At 42.3% G+C, this 18,822-nt stretch overlaps 3 protein-coding genes and 1 long non-coding RNA gene across 8 annotated transcripts in view; 1 reads left to right on the plus strand and 3 right to left on the minus strand.

Moving 5' to 3' along the window:
• The window catches only part of LOC5500166 (tripartite motif-containing protein 45), a 46,059-nt gene extending 39,262 nt beyond the window's left edge, over positions 1 to 6,797 (minus strand). Inside the window, exon 1 of the mRNA XM_048721328.1 lies at positions 6,716 to 6,797. The gene's annotated coding sequence lies outside the window, so the exon portion shown is untranslated. The remainder of the gene's footprint in view (positions 1 to 6,715) is intronic.
• The window catches only part of LOC116611553, a 29,449-nt gene extending 20,562 nt beyond the window's left edge, over positions 1 to 8,887 (plus strand). Inside the window, exon 2 of the long non-coding RNA XR_007306418.1 lies at positions 8,746 to 8,887. This is a non-coding gene — a long non-coding RNA (uncharacterized LOC116611553). The remainder of the gene's footprint in view (positions 1 to 8,745) is intronic.
• Positions 1 to 18,822, minus strand: part of LOC5501806 (von Willebrand factor D and EGF domain-containing protein) — a 125,575-nt gene that overhangs the window by 62,874 nt on the left and 43,879 nt on the right. For 3 of the 5 annotated variants that reach the window (XM_048721320.1, XM_048721321.1, XM_048721323.1), the window contains 5 exons: positions 16,833 to 17,246; positions 14,603 to 14,797; positions 14,454 to 14,507; positions 14,285 to 14,347; positions 11,528 to 12,110 (listed from right to left, as the gene is read on the minus strand). The exons of 1 other annotated variant lie outside the window; for it this stretch is intronic. In XM_048721320.1, coding sequence (XP_048577277.1) covers positions 11,710 to 12,110; positions 14,285 to 14,347; positions 14,454 to 14,507; positions 14,603 to 14,797; positions 16,833 to 17,246 — 1,127 coding nt within the window. In that variant the 3' untranslated portion in view covers positions 11,528 to 11,709. Of the gene's footprint in view, positions 1 to 11,527; positions 12,111 to 14,284; positions 14,348 to 14,453; positions 14,508 to 14,589; positions 14,798 to 16,832; positions 17,247 to 18,822 lie in introns of those variants that run through there. One more of the 5 variants, XR_007306408.1, reaches the window with a different exon arrangement.
• LOC5500596 overlaps positions 1 to 18,822 on the minus strand; it is an 89,223-nt gene that overhangs the window by 12,750 nt on the left and 57,651 nt on the right. The window lies entirely within an intron of this gene.

An 18,822-nucleotide genomic window follows, 5' to 3' on the forward strand; every position in this document is an offset into this window, starting at 1 on the left:
CAGAAATGTGATCCAACATCTTGCCACTACTGGACATGGTAGTCTGTGGGTTGGAAATCATAGGTGGGCAAGAATGTCCGCCGCAGTTGGTCGGTCCGCCACCGTGTAACTCAGGCACTTCCTTAGCACTGAAAGAAGCTGGGCATTCACGTCTGTTGAGAAAGTTTGCCGAGGCATTTGGGTAGGTTCTCCTAGACATGAGGGTCTTTAAGGGTGTACTGACATTAGTGTTGCTCAGTAACGACGTTGCTACGCTGGTGGCGTTGAGTGCGCGCATTACACGGAATTCGTCATTCACAAGCTTTCCTGAAGTAAAAGAAACAAAAATTTGCGTTTCAATTTCCCCAAAATTGGCTTAAAGTTGATATCAGCCTTTTCGGGTGATGATTTTTACATATTTTGTAAAAACGAAGATTCAGCGGAGATTTATTCAAGCCAACCTTTTTGAAGCCAAAGTTTTCAATTTTCACTACCTGCGCGGGCTGCAAACAGCGGTTGAACGCTCGCGCATGCACTGAAAATCTTATTTCAAAGTAGCGCGCGCTGTATCATAATTTTAAAATACTTTTTCAATTTCCATCACGACATGACGGATATCGTTCCTTTGAAGTGTAAATACCACGAAACACTATTGCGCGGGCTTTGTTTCACTTCGGGCTCTGCGTTTTCTGAAAAAAAAAAGTTTTTTTGTCGCCAAATTATTTCAAAACTCAATATTTTTCTGTATTCTTTTTTATTAAAACCTCCTTCATATAGCCAAGCATGGATTTAGCGTTAATCGAACAGAAACCAAAAATATATCAAATAATCTGGATTTCAGGACCTTTGAAAAATTATAAAAAAAAACAATTACTCAATCATTTCTAAAACGCATGCTTGGCTTAATGCACCCATCCCTCAAGATTCATGAAACGTATTCAATATTTGTTTTCGAGCAAAATTACTTTGAATATTTGCTTTTATCTTTATCTATGACGTCACATTATAAGGTCACGGAGTGACGTCATTATAATAGTCAGCACACTTTTGTTGGTCAACTTGGCAAATATCAGTCCCTTATGACTTTCTACAATGCTTTTATGCTATATTCAATTTTCCTTAGCAACAGATGTCAGTACACCCTTAAGGCTGTTACCTGGTCATTGGCGCCCACTTCTCCGAGTTCTCCCGCCCAGAAGTATTTGCCCGTAAAAAGCTCGATTAGTGTACACGCCAGTGACCACACATCGCTAGACGCACTCGCGCTGTTGCGGTTGAGCAAGCATTCTGGTGATAGATAATACGGAGTACCTGGGCATGCAGCTGCGGTATGGGTGAGAGTTTGGCTATTTTTCAACTTCGATAAGCCCATGTCACACAGTTTTTTTTACCAGTCCGACGTTTGCAACGAGGACATTCGCCGGCTTGATGTCTTTGTGCAAAACCTGAGGTTTAAGGTTGTGTAGATACGCAACAGCTTGACAGAGTTGCCTACTCACGAAGAACTTGTCCTGCATGTTCAAAGCGATCGACTCGTCGGCGTCTGTTTCTTCAAATAAGATGTCGTCAAGATTCTTGCCATCGATTAATTCTGATATGATGTAGACTGAATTCTTGAGGAAAGATACCCACATTAGCTGAATTATGTTAGGGTACCTTACGAGACAGTGAACAGACACTTCATTTTCAAGCTCCGATGACACACTTCTGGCGTTTCTTACTCGTATTACCTTGACAGCCACTGGAGTAGCTTTGTACACCGTCCCGAAAGCTCCCCGTCCAATGACATCTCTGGCGGAGAATGTTACTTCGCTTTTCTCGATGACAGGAAGTGTTTGGTGAGGTGCCTTTGAAGCATACGATGTGGAGCTAGCTGATGGCAGAATAGGTGCTACTACAAACGGCTCAGAAACACCCATTTCTTCACCATGTTGAACTTCTACAGTGTAGGTTCCAGGGGTATCAATTGGAATGCTGCAAAGGGGGGCGCCTTGCTTGTAGAGTTGCCCATCCTTGTACCACCTGTATGAGGCACCGGCTTTCCCGTGACACGAGGCAACCACAGCAACTGTTAACCTCGTGCCATCGTAGCCCCACAAATTGGATGGTTGGTGTACTATGATGTTCTCTAGATCGCCACTTGCCTGGGGAAACTCGAAGCGAGTCTCGGGTTGATCGTCGCTGAATGGCTCAACTACTACATTCAAGAAGCAATCACCGCCTTTGTATATCCCCCGTACTGTATAGGGCCCATGCTGAAGGGGGCAGTATTCCTTTTATTGGGGTATCCTGTATGAAAGGATCTGTCAGTGATTGTAGCTCATAACATTGTTTGATGTTGTTAGACACAGTTCTAATGATCACCTCAGAAAAAGATGACTCCTTGACTTCCTCATACTGGATTTCTAAGGCATTATCTGTTGGCACATCATGACTTTGACAACAAACAACTTCTCAGAGTCCTCAGTCGCCAGCTTACTACCTTCATTTGTACGAATCGCGCTTGAGGTATTCCATTTAACCTTGTCACTTGTTGATTGCATGCTAGTCTTGGTATCTATTACTTGACCTGACCAATTGACATTAGAATTCTTCATTGTTGTCATCAGGTAGAATGTCACTCTAGACGCAAACAGCCCATGTTCCTTTAAGTACGTTAAGTACGTGCATGGGTGGCCGTCTAACGTAGTAAACGTTGTAATTGTATCTTGTGAAAAAGTTCTAAGGAGCATATTCACCTCCTGGAGAGGTCCAACTTTTGAGCGGCCACCAGAAAAAAAACAGGCGTGCTGCTTTTTCGAGTAAAATAGCGGGGGTAATGTTTTCTCCCTGTTTAAATGACAGTTTTCGTACACTCGCTTCACCAAGACGGACTTGTTTATAAGCACAGTTCTCATTTCGTCTGTGGAGCCACCCTACTCGAAGCACTATGTCTCGATAAGTCGCTTCTTTTTTGGACTTTGTTAAACGATTAGCGGGTACATTGCTGGCTTTCCCCTCTTTTTCCTTTCCTATCTCTCTGATCTTTTTCATAAGGGTATGGATTCTCTCTTCTCTGGAACCTGAAAAAAAAGGAATCATTTAAAAGCAAAATGTTAAGGTTTAAGCATCTGGTCATAAGACAAAGAAGTGCTAGGGGCCGCAGTCCCAACGCATCGGTTATGTTTGTCGCTGTAAAGTTTAGAATGTAATGTGTAATTATGTAGTTTAGAATGTAATGTATAATGTAATTATAAAAATTATTAGATAAAGAAATCCGTTGAAGTCTTTTTCTATTCTCACTGAATACATAATGAGTGCAAGGTCTGGATACAACTGGTGGATGGGAAGGAGCAGGGGGGCACCTCCCCCAAACACACCCACAACATTTACATGAGTTACATGAGGACCCAGTTTTCCAAGTGATGCTTAACATGCAGCCTATCACAAATTTGTTATACAGTTCAAGGAGGCTTGATTCGGTTAATTGACATTGACTTGTTTTGTGCTAAATGTTTTTCTACTCAATACTTTCAATGCATGAGCCGCTTCCAAACATATACATTGAATGCCATAATTGGTTACCATAAAAATGACAAAGGTGACAAAGGTAAGTAAGAGGTAAGTAAACACTGTTATCTGTGTATAACCCATTATTACTGCAAGCCCCATAGCACCTGAAAAACATACCACCAGACGAAAAACATACCAAAAAACATACCGCCATACTGAGACATCTTGCAAAGTAAACTTCACCAGATTAAGCTAGATTGGGATATTCAAGGATATGATATTTTTATTATACTTAAAAGAGGGTCAGGGGATTTTATTTGGTTGTATGGAAGATCTTACCAGCCACCCCCCCCCCCCCCCCCCCCCCGCCTCCACCAGCCAGCCATCCCCTGTTATAAAAAAAGAATGGTCTATTGTTCTGAGATATTTTGTAGAAACCCTTTGCGGCACCCGTATGAGATTACCCCTATACACAAACAATGGCTGAGTACTCCCGGTGTCCAGTGTATTGCTGAGAATTGCTTATTAGATAGTTTGTATACATTGAAGTGTAGCAACCAAGATATATATGATATAACACACTGGTTTGTCATACATACTAGTGATTGTTTGGGACTAATACTCACAAGCTTCAGGTGCTGCTGATGATTTTTCTGCCAGCACACTTTTTATTGTGGCAACTTGGCCAATAGCTATTCCCATTTTATCGTACTGCGATTCAGTCAAATGGGTCAGTGCCTTTGTAGTATAGACCTATAAAGAATATATAAGTTCTAAGGTGATGATTCATAACAAAGCATCAATGGAGTAAGTTGACACTGTATTGTTCATGGAGCAGAAGGGGGAGGTGTGGCAAGAACCAAGGGTTGGGGGAGGGATGGAGTCTCACCATACAAAAAAAAACAATTTCAACCCTATGATAGCACATTGGGTGTGGTCAAAGCAATTTCTGACTATGCACTGAAAGCAACACATTTTTAGTTTTCCAGAATTGTCACTGCCTTTCATGCCCAGTTGCTATTAGCATATGATAAGGCAGAAAACATTTGAACACCCCCTAAGGGATATAGTACTTTGTAGAATTCTATACCCTAAAACATAGGATGATCACACCTGTCTACTTTTATAGAGAGGGGGCAATAAGTTGTGATTATAGGAAGTGGATTGTGGGCGAAATTGCACTCAATCATAAATTATTTGTAGGAGAAAAATGATAACTATAGTTGTGATGGCTATAGGTTAGCTCTGTGGTTATGCAGTTTCAGGTTCAGGTTATTTGACACTGGTTATATCATTTTCAATGAACGGGAGTCAGAATGAATAAAAGTAGGGATTGCAAAATTCAATGTTTTTATCTATAGTTCTAACAAGATAATATCATAGTCTACAACACAGAAAATAGTACATTAACTATACCTTGTTTTTAACAAATGTTGCCTTCAAATCGCCAAGACTGTTTAAGTCCAAGAGTTGAACAAGCTATTATAATAGAACATGTGTTAAAAGAGGGTTTGTAAAGGTTTAAATATATTTCAGAATATATTTCAGGGATTTGTAAATCTCTATTCTCATGGGAGTGACTTAGTATTTCTCGCATGTATTAGTCAATGTTCGTGTATCCAGAGACTAATATAATTCCCTGACTCTAATGTCAACAAAGTGTTCTTTTATCAAATGTCTCTTCAGTAAAAAAACAATCTGCTGCCCCTGGCATAAGCAGCTGGTTAGGCCTAAAAAAGAAGCAAAGAATACGGGATACTCACCTCCTTGTCCACTTCGCCTTCCATGTTGTTGCCCTGATCGATGCACGTGCCTAAAGGCTTAGAGACCTGGCCGAAACTATTATCTCTGAAATTAGCATCTCTGAAATTATCATCTCTGAAATTACCATCTCTGAAATTATTATCTCTGAAATTATCATTTCTGAAGTTAACATCTCTGAAATTATCATCTCTGAAATTATCATCTCTGAAGTTAACATCTCTGAAATTATCATCTCTGAAATTATTATCTCTGGAATCTGATGGCCCTTCTCGGCTTTCATACAAAGCAGTTTTGGGGTAGGAATTAGATGTTTATTTTATTGTATTATTTTCGCGATTTTGGTGCAAAAATCAAACAAAACAATTGGAATTTAAATGTCCTTACATGTTCAGAACTGTAACAGAGTGAGCTTATTAAAATTTAAAGCATCCCAATTTTCATGAAACTAAACTTTCGCGTCACTTTATTTTCACGAAATTGTTAAAATCTTAAAATTAAGGTGACCCGAAAATAAAGAAAAATAAGGTATACTATACCAATTCTGCAACTGTTGGACATATATTCTACCTTATGACTAGGTGAAGCGAAGATATTAAGTTTATTTCCAAGTGGTGGAAACAATATTTAACGAGTGAGCGCAGTGAACGATCTTGTTGACAATTTTCAGCACCCGGGGGGGGGGGGGGGGGGGGGAGGGGGGGGGAGGAGAGTGTAACACACATTAGGGACCTTCCCTAATGAGTTGAACCTTTTTTTTCATATTGAACCATGAATCACCCTAAATGGGAGGAGAAAAGCTGTCCTCCAAACAGTGGAATGTTTGGTAATTAACATGTCTTTCTCTCGCCGAGTGTCACAAACTGTGCGCGAAAAAAAGGCCTCACGGATTTTGTGTATTTTTCAGTTTATTGGCTATGGACCCAACGCTTTTAGAATACACCAACTAGAGGTCTATCACAAATAATGCATTCCGATTGGCTGAGTTACTAATGGTCTATAAGTGATAGACGATGAGTAAAGAAATTCTCGGGAAAAAGGCGGCTGAATCGCGAACTGACGAAGTTAGCGACGACTTACGTCCCTGCTTCAATAAAGTATAAAGCAAGTCGGAAGAAAAAGTACCAAGGAACTGGAAGACACAAATGCACACGCCAATCAATCGGCGCAAACGACAGTCGAATTTGCCATTTCGTGCATGATGTATTCCTACTAGCCAACTAGCCCGACTTTACGCTCAAATGAGCGTCTAGTTTACAATTAACCTACTTTTTTTCTTTGGGAAAAAAGTAGGTTAAACATAAACATTTCGCATTCCTCGAATGTTTTGTAAATCGAATCGAAAGCGGAAGTGAAACTCATTTCATGTCACCTCTTCAGCTTTATCAAGCCGAAGACAAATGAATAGATCCACTTTTGGACGCCTTACAAATAAAGGAACAGCTAATAGCTAAAATAGGGTGGGAGAACGCGATATAAATACCTGTTTCTTGTCGAAATCTTCTCAGACGAATCTCAACTTAACAATGGAAGCGTCTGATCAACCCTTCGGGAAAGACGCAAAGGAATCTAGACCCTAGTCCCCCCACGCAGTCACTCAGACCGCCCCCTGTCACGCAAGGCGAGCTCAGCAGTCACATACGGAACTAAACAAAACAGAAGCAAACAGCGGTGACTTTGATCGCGAAGAATTCTGCATCTCAGATAAGGCTCAATATTTTCTAGTCTTCCTAGACTTGATTATTTAGCTCAGTTGAAATTGGACTCAGGCGCATTACGAGACACAGATCCCCCAGAGGTCAGAGCGGTCGCGTGATGCTTGGACAGGCCCTACACAAGCCCCTTGAGCCTGAATTGGTACATTGATTTATTATTACTCCTATAGGTAGCTTTCGCTAATACTAGGAGACCGATTCCTCGGTAAGTAAGCACTGTCACTGGGGGTGGTCACTGCCAGAGGCTTTATTGCGTCCCCAGTGGTTCTTTTACGTCCCTTCGGTTCAGGTTAATGTAGTGCAGCTTGAAGAGACGGGACCTCCGGTTTAGTGTCCTTATCCGAGAAGACTGGAAACACGGGAGAATAACTTCAACTCACTTGTGACAAATTCGATTCAAGGCAGGAACCCGGAAAAAATCCCCAGTTTGAGCCAGGATTCGAACCTGGGCCACAGCGGTGAGAGGCCGACGCGCTAACACACTAGGCCACCCGTGCTTCCACACCCAAATCTGTCTACCCTGTATACACCCCATAGCTTTGCACCCTTGGTACACACCCAAATCTGTCTACCCTGTATACACACCATAGCTTTGCACCCTTGGTACACACCCAAATCTGTCTACCCTGTATACACACCATAGCTTTGCACCCTTGGTACACACCCAAATCTGTCTACCCTGTATACACCCCATAGCTTTGCACCCTTGGTACACTCCCAAAGCTGTCTACCCAGTATACACCCCATAGCTTTACACCCTTGGTACACACCCAAATCTGTCTAACCTGTATACACCCCATAGCTTTGCACCCTTGGTACACACCCAAAGCTGTCTACCCAGTATACACCCCATAGCTATGCACCCTTGGTACACACCCAAATCTGTCTAACCTGTATACACCCCATAGCTTTGCACCCTTGGTACACACCCAAATCTGTCTAACCTGTATACACCCCATAGCTTTGCACCCTTGGTACACACCCAAAGCTGTCTACCCAGTATACACCCCATAGCTTTACACCCTTGGTACACACCCAAATCTGTCTAACCTGTATACACACCATAGCTTTGCACCCTTGGTACACACCCAAAGCTGTCTACCCTGTATACACCCCATAGCTTTGCACCCTTGGTAAACACCCAAAGCTGTCTACCCTGTATACACCCCATAGCTTTGCACCCTTGGTACACACCCAAATCTGTCTATCCTGTATACACCCCATAGCTTTGCACCCTTGGTACACACCCAAATCTGTGTACCCTATATATACCCCTACACTTCACACCTGCTTTAGACCCGATCTTGTGCATATGTTTGTCAGTGTACTGTTTCTGTGATGAATTATCATTACCTACATTGTTTGAGGGTTACTCATTGATGAAGACATGATGTTCTGAGAATTAAACATTCAAACACAAGCACTATTTTCACCTGTGAAAAGATGGTTCTACAATCTAGGTCAAACTAAGTTGAACCCCTCTCGCCTCCTGAATATTGGAGCATATGTACTTGATCATCTGACTGCATTTGCATTTAAAGCTAAAGAAACACTTTTAACCAGTATTAGATGGGGGAGAAGGAGGGAATGTGTAACTCAGCCAAGTGTTCCATTTTTTTGTTGTTGATTGCAGGATACGTTTTTATTGAGGATATTAATACAAGAAACCTCCGTACGTACATTCTCTAGTAAAAGTTCTACTAAAACTTTAATATACCGCAAAAAAGGGACAGATTTAGGTATGTATGCTTGCTTTTGGGGTCCTGTTGTATTTATAAACCTTTTGACTCCTTTGCAGCCAATAACTGCCCAACCCGCTGCCCAACGACAGAAGGCTCAGAAGAATGTCAAGCAGGTGGCTGCCAAGCCGCGTGTGGGTGTCAAGCGATAAGCTTGGCACTGCTCTGTAAATTACCCTAATAAAACTCTGCTCAAAATTTTGTTCATCTTTTGATGATTCTTTGCTTATTCTGCGTTTTTTTTCGCGCAATATAGAACAAGAAGCTGTTAAAATTTTTACAATGTATAGAGCACCAATGTTCCAGCAGTTTTTATAAAGTCTCTTTAAGGTATTTGCCTAAGCTAGCATTCACACCCACACAGATTCAAATGTTTTTTGCCTAACTCTTATTTAGGAGTTCTATTTTGAAAATTCCAAAAAAAAAAAAGAAAACAGACCAATATCTTCACGCTACAAAGACCGATTTTTCATAAAAATGCTCTTAGCATAGAGAGAAGTTAGCACAGACTAAGAAAGGGGATTTATTTTAATATCTTTTAACATAGTTACGATAATATTGTGGTAATTTCAACGAAGGATTCCAAATCTAAGATCTGGTGCATCAGAAAAATGCAAGAATAAAGAGTAATAAGACGAACGGGGAGGGAAGAGCAAAAACCGATTTGAGGAACACACGGCGTCGGATGGGATAGGGTGCGGAAGGAAAAAGCAAGGAGCGATAAGACAAATCCACGGCGTCGGAGAAGGTAGGGTGCGGGAGTGAAGAGCAAAGAGCGATAAGACGAACCCACGGCGTCGGAGAGGGTAGGGTGCGGGAGGAAAAAGCAAGGAGCGATAAGACGAACCCACGGCGTCGGAGGGGGGTAGGGTGCGGGAGGGAAGAGCAAGGAGCGATAAGACGAACCCAAGGCGTCGGAGGGGGTAGGGTGCGGGAGTGAAGAGCAAGGAGCGATTAGACGAACCCACGGCGTCGGAGGGGGTAGGGTGCGGGAGGGAAGAGCAAGGAGCGATAAGACGAACCCACGGCGTCGGAGGGGGTAGGGTGCGGGAGGAAAGATAAAGGAGCGATAAGACGAACCCATGGCGTCGGAGGGGGTAGGGTGCGGGAAGGAAGATCAAGGAGCGATAAGACGAACCCACGGCGTCGGAGGGGGTAGAGTGCGGGAGTGAAGAGCAAGGAGCGATAAGACAAATCCACGGCGTCGGTAGGGTGCGGGAGTGAAGAGCAAGGAGCAATAAGACGAACCCACGGCGTCGGAGGTGGTAGGGTGCGGGAGGAAAGAGCAAGGAGCGATAAGGCGAACCCACGGCGTCGGAGGGGGGTAGGGTGCGGGAGGGAAGAGCAAGGAGCGATAAGACAAATCCACGGCGTCGGGGGAGGTAGGGTGCGGGAGTGAAGAGCAAGGAGCGATAAGACGAACCCACGGCGTCGGAGGGGGTAGGGTGCGGGAGGGAAGAACAAGGGGCGATAAGACGAACCCACAGCGTCGGAGGGGGTAGGGGGCGACAGGAGGATACCCTTGATATCCGGGGAAGTTCTTGACACATGGAATTTGTCCTAAACCCAGGCTTGCACTGTATGCGTAGGAGGGGGGTTGGGGGGTAGGGGGGCAATATGTGTGGGGCTCTTTGACAAAATCATCGATTGTACTAAAAGTCCTTTTTCTCTTTTATTGAAAAAATGCCCTAATCTAAATCAGAATTACATCCACACGCACACGTGTTCACACTATTTCATGGTTAATAAATCCATTACTGGACAACACTCACCTAAGACTGAATAATGAGAAAGTTAAAATGTTTATACAGACCTTGGCGGCTGCTAAAAAATAATGCTCACTAACTAACCATAAATACGCAGCCTTATCAATCCATAATCAGGGGGGGAGGGTGAATAGATTCGCGGATCGGCGGGATTCGGCCCCGAAATGTTCACGGACTGCGATAAGCTCTTAGTAAAAAAAAAAAAAAAAACTATGGCTACGTACGATATGCATCTGAAAAATCAGAAGTCAAGTCAGAACCATAAGACTATTCTATGCTGTGCTTTTTATAGCTATATGACTATAGCTGACCCTTCTATGCTGTTCTTGATATAGCTATGACTATACCTGACTATTCTATGCTGTGCTTGTTATAGCTGTGACTATAGCTGACTATTCTATGCTGTGTTTGTTATAGCTGTGACTATAGCTGACTATTCTATGCTGTGCTGGTTATAGCTGTGACTATAGCTGACTATTCTATGCCGTGCTTGTTATAGCTGTGACTATCGCTGACTATTCTATGCCGTGCTTGTTATAGCTGTGACTATAGCTGACTATTCTATGCCGTGCTTGATATAGCTGTGACTATAGCTGACTATTCTATGCTGTGTTGGTTATAGCTGTGACTATAGCTGACTATTCTATGCCGTGCATGTTATAGCTGTGACTATAGCTGACTATTCTATGCCGTGCTTGTTATAGCTGTGACTATAGCTGACTATTCTATGCCGTGCTTGTTATAGCTGTGACTATACCTGACTATTCTATGCTGTGCTTGTTATAGCTGTGACTATAGCTGACTATTCTATGCTGTGCTTAATATAGCTGTGACTATAGCTGACTATTCTATGCCGTGCTTGTTATAGCTGTGACTATAGCTGACTATTCTATGCTGTGCTTGTTATAGCTGTGACTATAGCTGACTATTATATGCCGTGCTTGTTATAGCTGTGACTTCTAGCTGACTATTCTATTTCGTGCTTGTTATAGCTGTGACTATAGCTGACTATTCTATGCCATGCTTGTTATAGCTGTGACTATAGCTGACTATTCTATTTCGTGCTTGTTATAGCTGTGACTATAGCTGACTATTCTATGCCGTGCTTGTTATAGCTGTGACTATAGCTGACTATTCTATGCCATGCTGGTTATAGCTGTGACTATAGCTGACTATTCTATGCTGTGTTGGTTATAGCTGTGTTCAGTGTGGCGGTTTGAATAGCTGTGTTCAGTGTTCAGTATGCCAGTTTTGTGTTCAGCACTTCCAGTGGACCAGATCTTGATAATTCGCCGCAGGGCGCTTCTCAAGCTCCTGATATGCGTTGCTTTGCGCATGCACATAATCTTTTTGTTTGGCAGCATCATGTGGGGGGCCCGCGACAGGCTTCAGGGACTCGTATGTAGATGATTGGCCCACCTCTTCGTAAGTGTGATCCGAGTCTGCCGCCCTCGGTGTCATTTCAATGGGGTTGTCATAGCAGTGATCCGCATCATCAGCCTTGATACCTTCGGTGGAATGAATCCGTTTTCTGTTTTCCATGTATTTGCGCACGCGCCAGGAGATGAGACCGATGATTATGAGGCCACCCGCGGAGCAAGCAGAAACTATGGTTACTATGGTAACAATGCCTGAGGCCTGCTTGGCTGGCTTTTTACCTGGAATAAAATAATAAATTGTTTCGATGTTACTGTCACGCAACTATTGTCAAGTGACTGACATAATAATTTCTATTGAGAGCTCAAAGGAATGCCGCGTAAGCACTTTCCCAACAAAAGGAAAAACATCCAAGCATCTGCTTACATCAAAGAGATCCTTTCATCTTCCTAAATTATATTTTCCAACACCCGTCCTTTTCGCAAAGGGACCGGCTTTCACCTTTTCCGGCACAAAGAAAATTACTTTGAAATAGTCAGCTATAGTCACAGCTATAACAAGCACGGCATAGATTAGTCAGTTATATTCACAGCTATAACAAGCACGGCATAGAATAGTCAGCTATAGTCACAGCTATAACAAGCACAGCATAGAATAGTCAGCTATAGTCACAGCTATAACCAGCACAGCATAGAATAGTCAGCTATAGTCACAGCTATAACCAGCACAGCATAGAATAGTCAGCTATAGTCACAGCTATAACAAGCACGGCATAGAATAGTCAGCTATAGTCACAGCTAAAACAAGCACAGCATAGAATAGTCAGCTATAGTCAAAGCTATAACAAGCACGGCATAGAATAGTCAGCTATAGTCACAGCTATAACAAGCACGGCATAGAATAGTCAGCTATAGTCACAGCTATAACAAGCACGGCATAGGATAGTCAGCTATAGTCACAGCTATAACAAGCACAGCATAGATTAGTCAGTTATAGTCACAGCTATAACCAGCACAGCATAGAATAGTCAGCTATAGTCAAAGCTATAACAAGCACGGCATAGAATAGTCAGCTATAGTCACAGCTATAACAAGCACGGCATAGAATAGTCAGCTATAGTCATAGCTATAACAAGCACAGCATAGAATAGTCAGCTATAGTCACAGCTATAACCAGCATGGCATAGAATAGTCAGCTATAGTCACAGCTATAACAAGCACAGCATAGAATAGTCAGCTATAGTCACAGCTATAACAAGCACGGCATAGAATAGTCAGCTATAGTCACAGCTATAACAAGCACAGCATAGAATAGTTAGCTATAGTCACAGCTATAACCAGCATGGCATAGAATAGTCAGCTATAGTCACAGCTATAACCAGCATGGCATAGAATAGTCAGCTATAGTCACAGCTATAACAAGCACGGCATAGAATAGTCAGCTATAGTCACAGCTATAACAAGCACAGCATAGAATAGTCAGCTATAGTCACAGCTATAACAAGCACAGCATAGAATAGTCAGCTATAGTCACAGCTATAACAAGCACAGCATAGAATAGTCAGCTATAGTCACAGCTATAACAAGCACAGCATAGAATAGTCAGCTATAGTCACAGCTATAACAAGCACAGCATAGAATAGTCAGCTATAGTCATAGCTATAACCAGCACAGCATAGAATAGTCAGCTATAGTCACAGCTATAACAAGCACAGCATAGAATAGTCAGCCATAGTCACAGCTATAACGACCACAGCATAGAATAGTCAGCTATAGTCACAGCTATATCAAGCACGGCATAGAATAGTCAGCTATAGTCACAGCTATAACAAAGATGGCATAGAATAGTCAGCTATAGTCACAGCTATACGGTTCAATAGGAAGTGCACGTATAAAAAGGGAGGCAGAGATAGGTAGAATCAGAGCAGACGACCCGGAGGAACCAGGACTGACGAAATAAAGCAAGTACCAATCTACGCTGTTATCTGGTCTACGTTGTCGCGAACCCCCGTGACATTACAATGAGTTATTATAACTCATAAAATCCTTCGCTTGCACCTGTTGCACTTTGCTCGAGTGTAGGCAAGTTATTCTCCGTAAATTTTAACACCTTATGTCATTTTAGGTTGTTTACCTTGAATCGGCTAATTTGGGCATTAAGCCAAACGGTTCCTGGATTCGTTTAAGAGATGATTTTGGGGTAAACCAATTTTAGGGTGGTAATATCACAAAGCAACTTTGCGGTATTGGAAAAGGAGACTTTTACGAAAGTTTTACGTCCAAACTTATTTATGTTAATATAACGTGTGAAAAGTGGTCTAGAAAAGGATTTCATTTCGAGATGATGATAGTCATACCGGTACAATATGGGGTCTTTTTTTGTTATTAAACTTTTATGGTAGATATTTTTGGTTTTGACATTTTGGTCTATATTGATGAATGACAATGAGACTTACCCATGCCTGGAAGAGTATCGGTAGGAGTTTGTGTCGTAGGACCAGATGGTGTACTCTCTTGAGCTTAAATATCAATCAGGACTAACATTATAGCAGATACTAAAGGATAACTCGCCCTCGAATATACGAGACAGACAGACAGAAGGACAAGAAAACGGACGGTCATTACCATTCGTGTGGTCACGGTCTTGTGTGCTCTGTGGTCGAGTTGTTGTTACAGGGGCTGTACAAAAAAGTAATTAAGCAGTAATAGATATTAATTACTTAATAAAATGGATCAGATATCTATATATACGCCGTTTAACTTAGCCTTGGTACCTATACACGTCTTCCCGTCGCCAATAAGACCGTCAGGACACGATCGACACAACACACCATCCGGGATTTCTCTGCACTTAACTCCTGGGTAACACGTGTCTTCGCCACAAATGCGCTCTTTCTCATCACATAGGGCGCCTTTATAGCCCACGTGACATCGGCAAGTGTAGTTGTTTATTCCATCGATACATGTTCCTGAGAATGAATGATCAAAATTTCAACAACAATTGTCGAGCCCCGATAACGGATCCTCCAAAAGAAATGTGGAAACATTGGGTTATCGGGGTGTTGTTCGAATGAAGGAGATGTTCGAATAACAGAGTGTTCTTGTTACCGTGGGTTCGGGTTTCTGGGTATTCGGGTTACTGGGTGTTCGAGTTATTGAGGGTTCGGGTTACTGGGTGCTCGGGTTATTGAGGGTTCGGGTTACAGGGTGTTCGAGTTATTGAGTTTTCGGGTTAATGGATGTTCGAGTTATTAAGGATTCGGGTTACTGAGTGTTCGGTTATTGAGGGTTCGGGTTACTGAGTGTTCGGGTTATTGAGGGTTCGGGTTACTGTGTGTTCGGGTTATTGAGGGTTCGGGTTACTTGGTGTTCGGGTTACTGGGTGTTCGGGTTATTGAGGTTCGGGTTACTGGGTTTTCGAGTTATTGAGGGTTCGGGTTACTGGGTGTTCGCGTTATTGAGGATTCGGGTTACTGGGTGTTCGGGTTATTGAGTGTTCGGGTTACTGGGTGTTCGGGTTATTGAAATTTCATCCCTAGCACCTTAACTTTGTCCATCAAATTCCTACATACCCCTCTTACCACTGTAAGCATTACTACGCGACCACCTGAAGTCGATCGGCGATTGGCGAAGTCAGGCCTTCTTTAGTAGAAATGGAAGCGAGTTGCAGCGAAGAAGTTGTGTGGCGGAGGTTCAGCTCGCTGAGGTGGAGGAGAATCAGATTTGGGATGATCCCAAGACCTTAAGTATTTGATAGTGAAGGAGGAACGCAGTTTGATGATTTTTTTCGGCTTGTAGCTGTCAAAACACTTTTCGCGTCGGAGTTATAAACTCAAAAGATGGCTGAATGAATTGAGTTTTTGGGGGTACTCCACTTATTTTTGGGTAGGAAAGTGCCGCCTAGGTCTCCAAAACCTGACCCTATCAGAGACCCAAAATCCTCGGTTTTTATACCCTACCAAACACCTACGGCTAAAATTACATACCCTACCGCTCAAAGTTATACCCAATAAGTCGTGATTAAAGCGGAAATTCACTGTCAATCAAATGTTTAAATAAATTGTCTTTTTCGCTTAATGCGGCAATGTGTGTATTGGTCAGCCATACTGACAACATTGTCCACTCTACCAGAGACCTAACAAGAAAACAAGCAAAAAGCGAAAAAAAGATACCCTATCGTAGACCTCAAGAGCCCAAACACCCTACCCTAAAGGGCGGCACATACCCGTATAACAAATATAAGGGAGTACCCACCCCCTCCGGGCTAGCTTTCTTGTTTTTCCACGCCGTTTGCGCTACTCGATCGAGCCACTGTGCAAATATAAGCGCTTTATTTTCTTCACAAACGTTTTGCTAACTTTCAATACATCTGCGATTTTCGTGTTGTTAAGCCATCCTGAACGAGCAAGTAAATAACTCTCCAACGAAGAGCAAGTGGGTAACTTCGAACCATTTCTATCAGTAATGGCGGCTTTCCGTTTCAGGTACCGGCTCCATTTGATTGACGGCTGAGAGTCGCCAATTGCCAATCGCCGATTAAGTTCCGGTGGTCGCGTAACAATGCATACAGTGGTAAAACCCGATAAAAGGCAATAGCTCTTTCAAACTTCATTAATTATTCAATAACTATTTTGCCAATCTGGTGAACGGTTCTGGTCACAAGAATGGAACTATTCTAGCGAGACTCGAAAAGCGTGACCAAATAGGTTTCATTTCCTGGAGAAAGAGGAGTTGAATAAAAGTGAGTTTTGAATGTTTTCACTACATAAACCATTACATTTACTACTTAACTAACATTACTCGATTAAAGGTTTTTTTTATTATTAATAAGTACATGCTAGATCAAATATGATCGCTCATGCAAACGTGATATTTTAATATCGTGCAAACGTGCTACATACAAACATGGTAACTAAAATGTACCATAAAAAATGGGGGTAATGGTGACAAATGATTCACAAGATTACCACCTCGCCATCATTTCACGGGCTTTCGCCTTCTTACCGTTGACACAAAGGCTAGATTGGCAATCATCAATGTCACTTTCACATCGGCTTCCGTTGAATCCCGCAGGGCAGGCGCACTCGTACTGGCCAGATCCCCGTGGGTGGTAGGGGTGGGGATGGCATGTTCCCCCGTGTTGGCACGGGCACTCCATCGCCTTTACAGTAACTGTCGTTGTATCGCTGGCGTTGCACTCATCGGTGGCTACGAATTTGAACGTCTTGCTGTCGGAGGTTGTCATGGTGATGTTCAGTTGTCCATCTGGCGTGAACACGTAGCCCTGCGCGTCGGTGTTGGCAAGGGAGTACGTAACGCGACGGTTATCTGGATCCAGAGCTTCAATCTGAAGCGAAAACATCTCTCCAACTAATGCGAATTGAACTGGAAGTGTGGTGAAAACAGGCGGGGAATTAACTGAAAAAGATATTTAAGTAATATTTAGTCAATATAAAATTGCCACTTCATTGAAATAGCCAGTGTCTTCATTATCAAATCTAAATATAAAGTAAAAACTAAAGTTCAAACTTCGGACACCGTTTTTGTTCTTGACATCTTCGCTTCGAATGCATGTATCCGTAAGGTATTGCCGTGCGTAAATAGCGCCACAAAGTCACATCTTCCATTTTGTAGCATTTTGAATTCTAAATTATTCAAACTATTTACTTCAAAGTGTGTGATGACCATGAATCACTGGCTGAAAGATTCCTCTATCGTTTTCACAATTACGCTTGTTCCATATAAACTGACTGTTTGCGTTTCAGCATTACGCCTGTTCCATGTAAACTGACTGTTTGCGTTTTACAATTACGCCTATTCCATGTAAACTGGCTCTTTGCGTTTTTCCTTTACGCCTGTTCCATGAAAACTGACTGTTTGCGATTTACCTTTAAGCCTGTTTCATGTAAACTGACTGTTTATGTTTAACCTTTACGCCTGTTCCATGTAAACTGGTTCTTTGCGTTCTACATTTAGGCCTGTTCCATGTAAACTGACTGTTTGTGTTTCTGCATTACGCCTGTTCCATGAAAACTGACTGTTTGCGTTTTACCTTTACGCCTGTTCCATGTAAAAATGACTGTTTCCGTTTTAACTTTACGCCTGTTCCATGTAAACAGACTGTTTGCATTTTATTTTTACGCCTGTTCCATGTAAACTGGCTCTTTGCGTTTTACCTTTACGCCGGTTCCATGTAAAAATGACTGTTTGCGTTTTACCTTTACGCTTGTTCCATGTAAACAGACTGTTTGCGTTTTACCTTTACGCCTGTTCCATGTAAACTGGCTCTTTGCGTTCTACATTTAGGCCTGTTCCATGTAAACTGGCTCTTTGCGTTCTACATTTACGCCTGTTCCATGTAAATTTGGCGTTTCCCAAGAGTTGAAAGTCAGAGACTCGAGACTTATAGGCCGAAAGCCGGAATGATATCTAAAATATCGAAGAGTTTTACTTTTCCTCGCTCATGAATTTTATTTTTACTTTAAAACATATTTCAGATATCTTGTTCGACTCTCGGAGTTTCACAATTACGCTTGTTCCATGTAAACTGACTGTTTGCGTTTCAGCATTACGCCTGTTCCATGTAAACTGACTGTTTGCGTTTTACAATTACGCCTGTTCCATGTAAACTGGCTCTTTGCGTTTTTTCCTTTTCGAATGTTCCATGAAAACTGACTGTTTGCGATTTACCTTTAAGCCTGTTTCATGTAAACTGACTGTTTATGTTTAACCTTAACGCCTGTTCCATGTAAACTGGCTCTTTGCGTTTTACCTTTACGCCTGTTCCATGTAAACTGACTGTTTGTGTTTTACCTTAACGCCTGTTCCATGAAAACTGACTGTTTGCGTTTTACCTTTACGCCTGTTCCATGTAAAAATGACTGTTTGCGTTTTACCTTTACGCCTGTTCCATGTAAACAGACTGTTTTCGTTTTACCTTTACGCCTGTTCCATGTAAACTGGCTCTTTGCGTTCTACATTGAGGCCTGTTCCA

Source organism: Nematostella vectensis, chromosome 14, assembly GCF_932526225.1.
Source record: "Nematostella vectensis chromosome 14, jaNemVect1.1, whole genome shotgun sequence".
NCBI lineage: Eukaryota > Metazoa > Cnidaria > Anthozoa > Actiniaria > Edwardsiidae > Nematostella > Nematostella vectensis.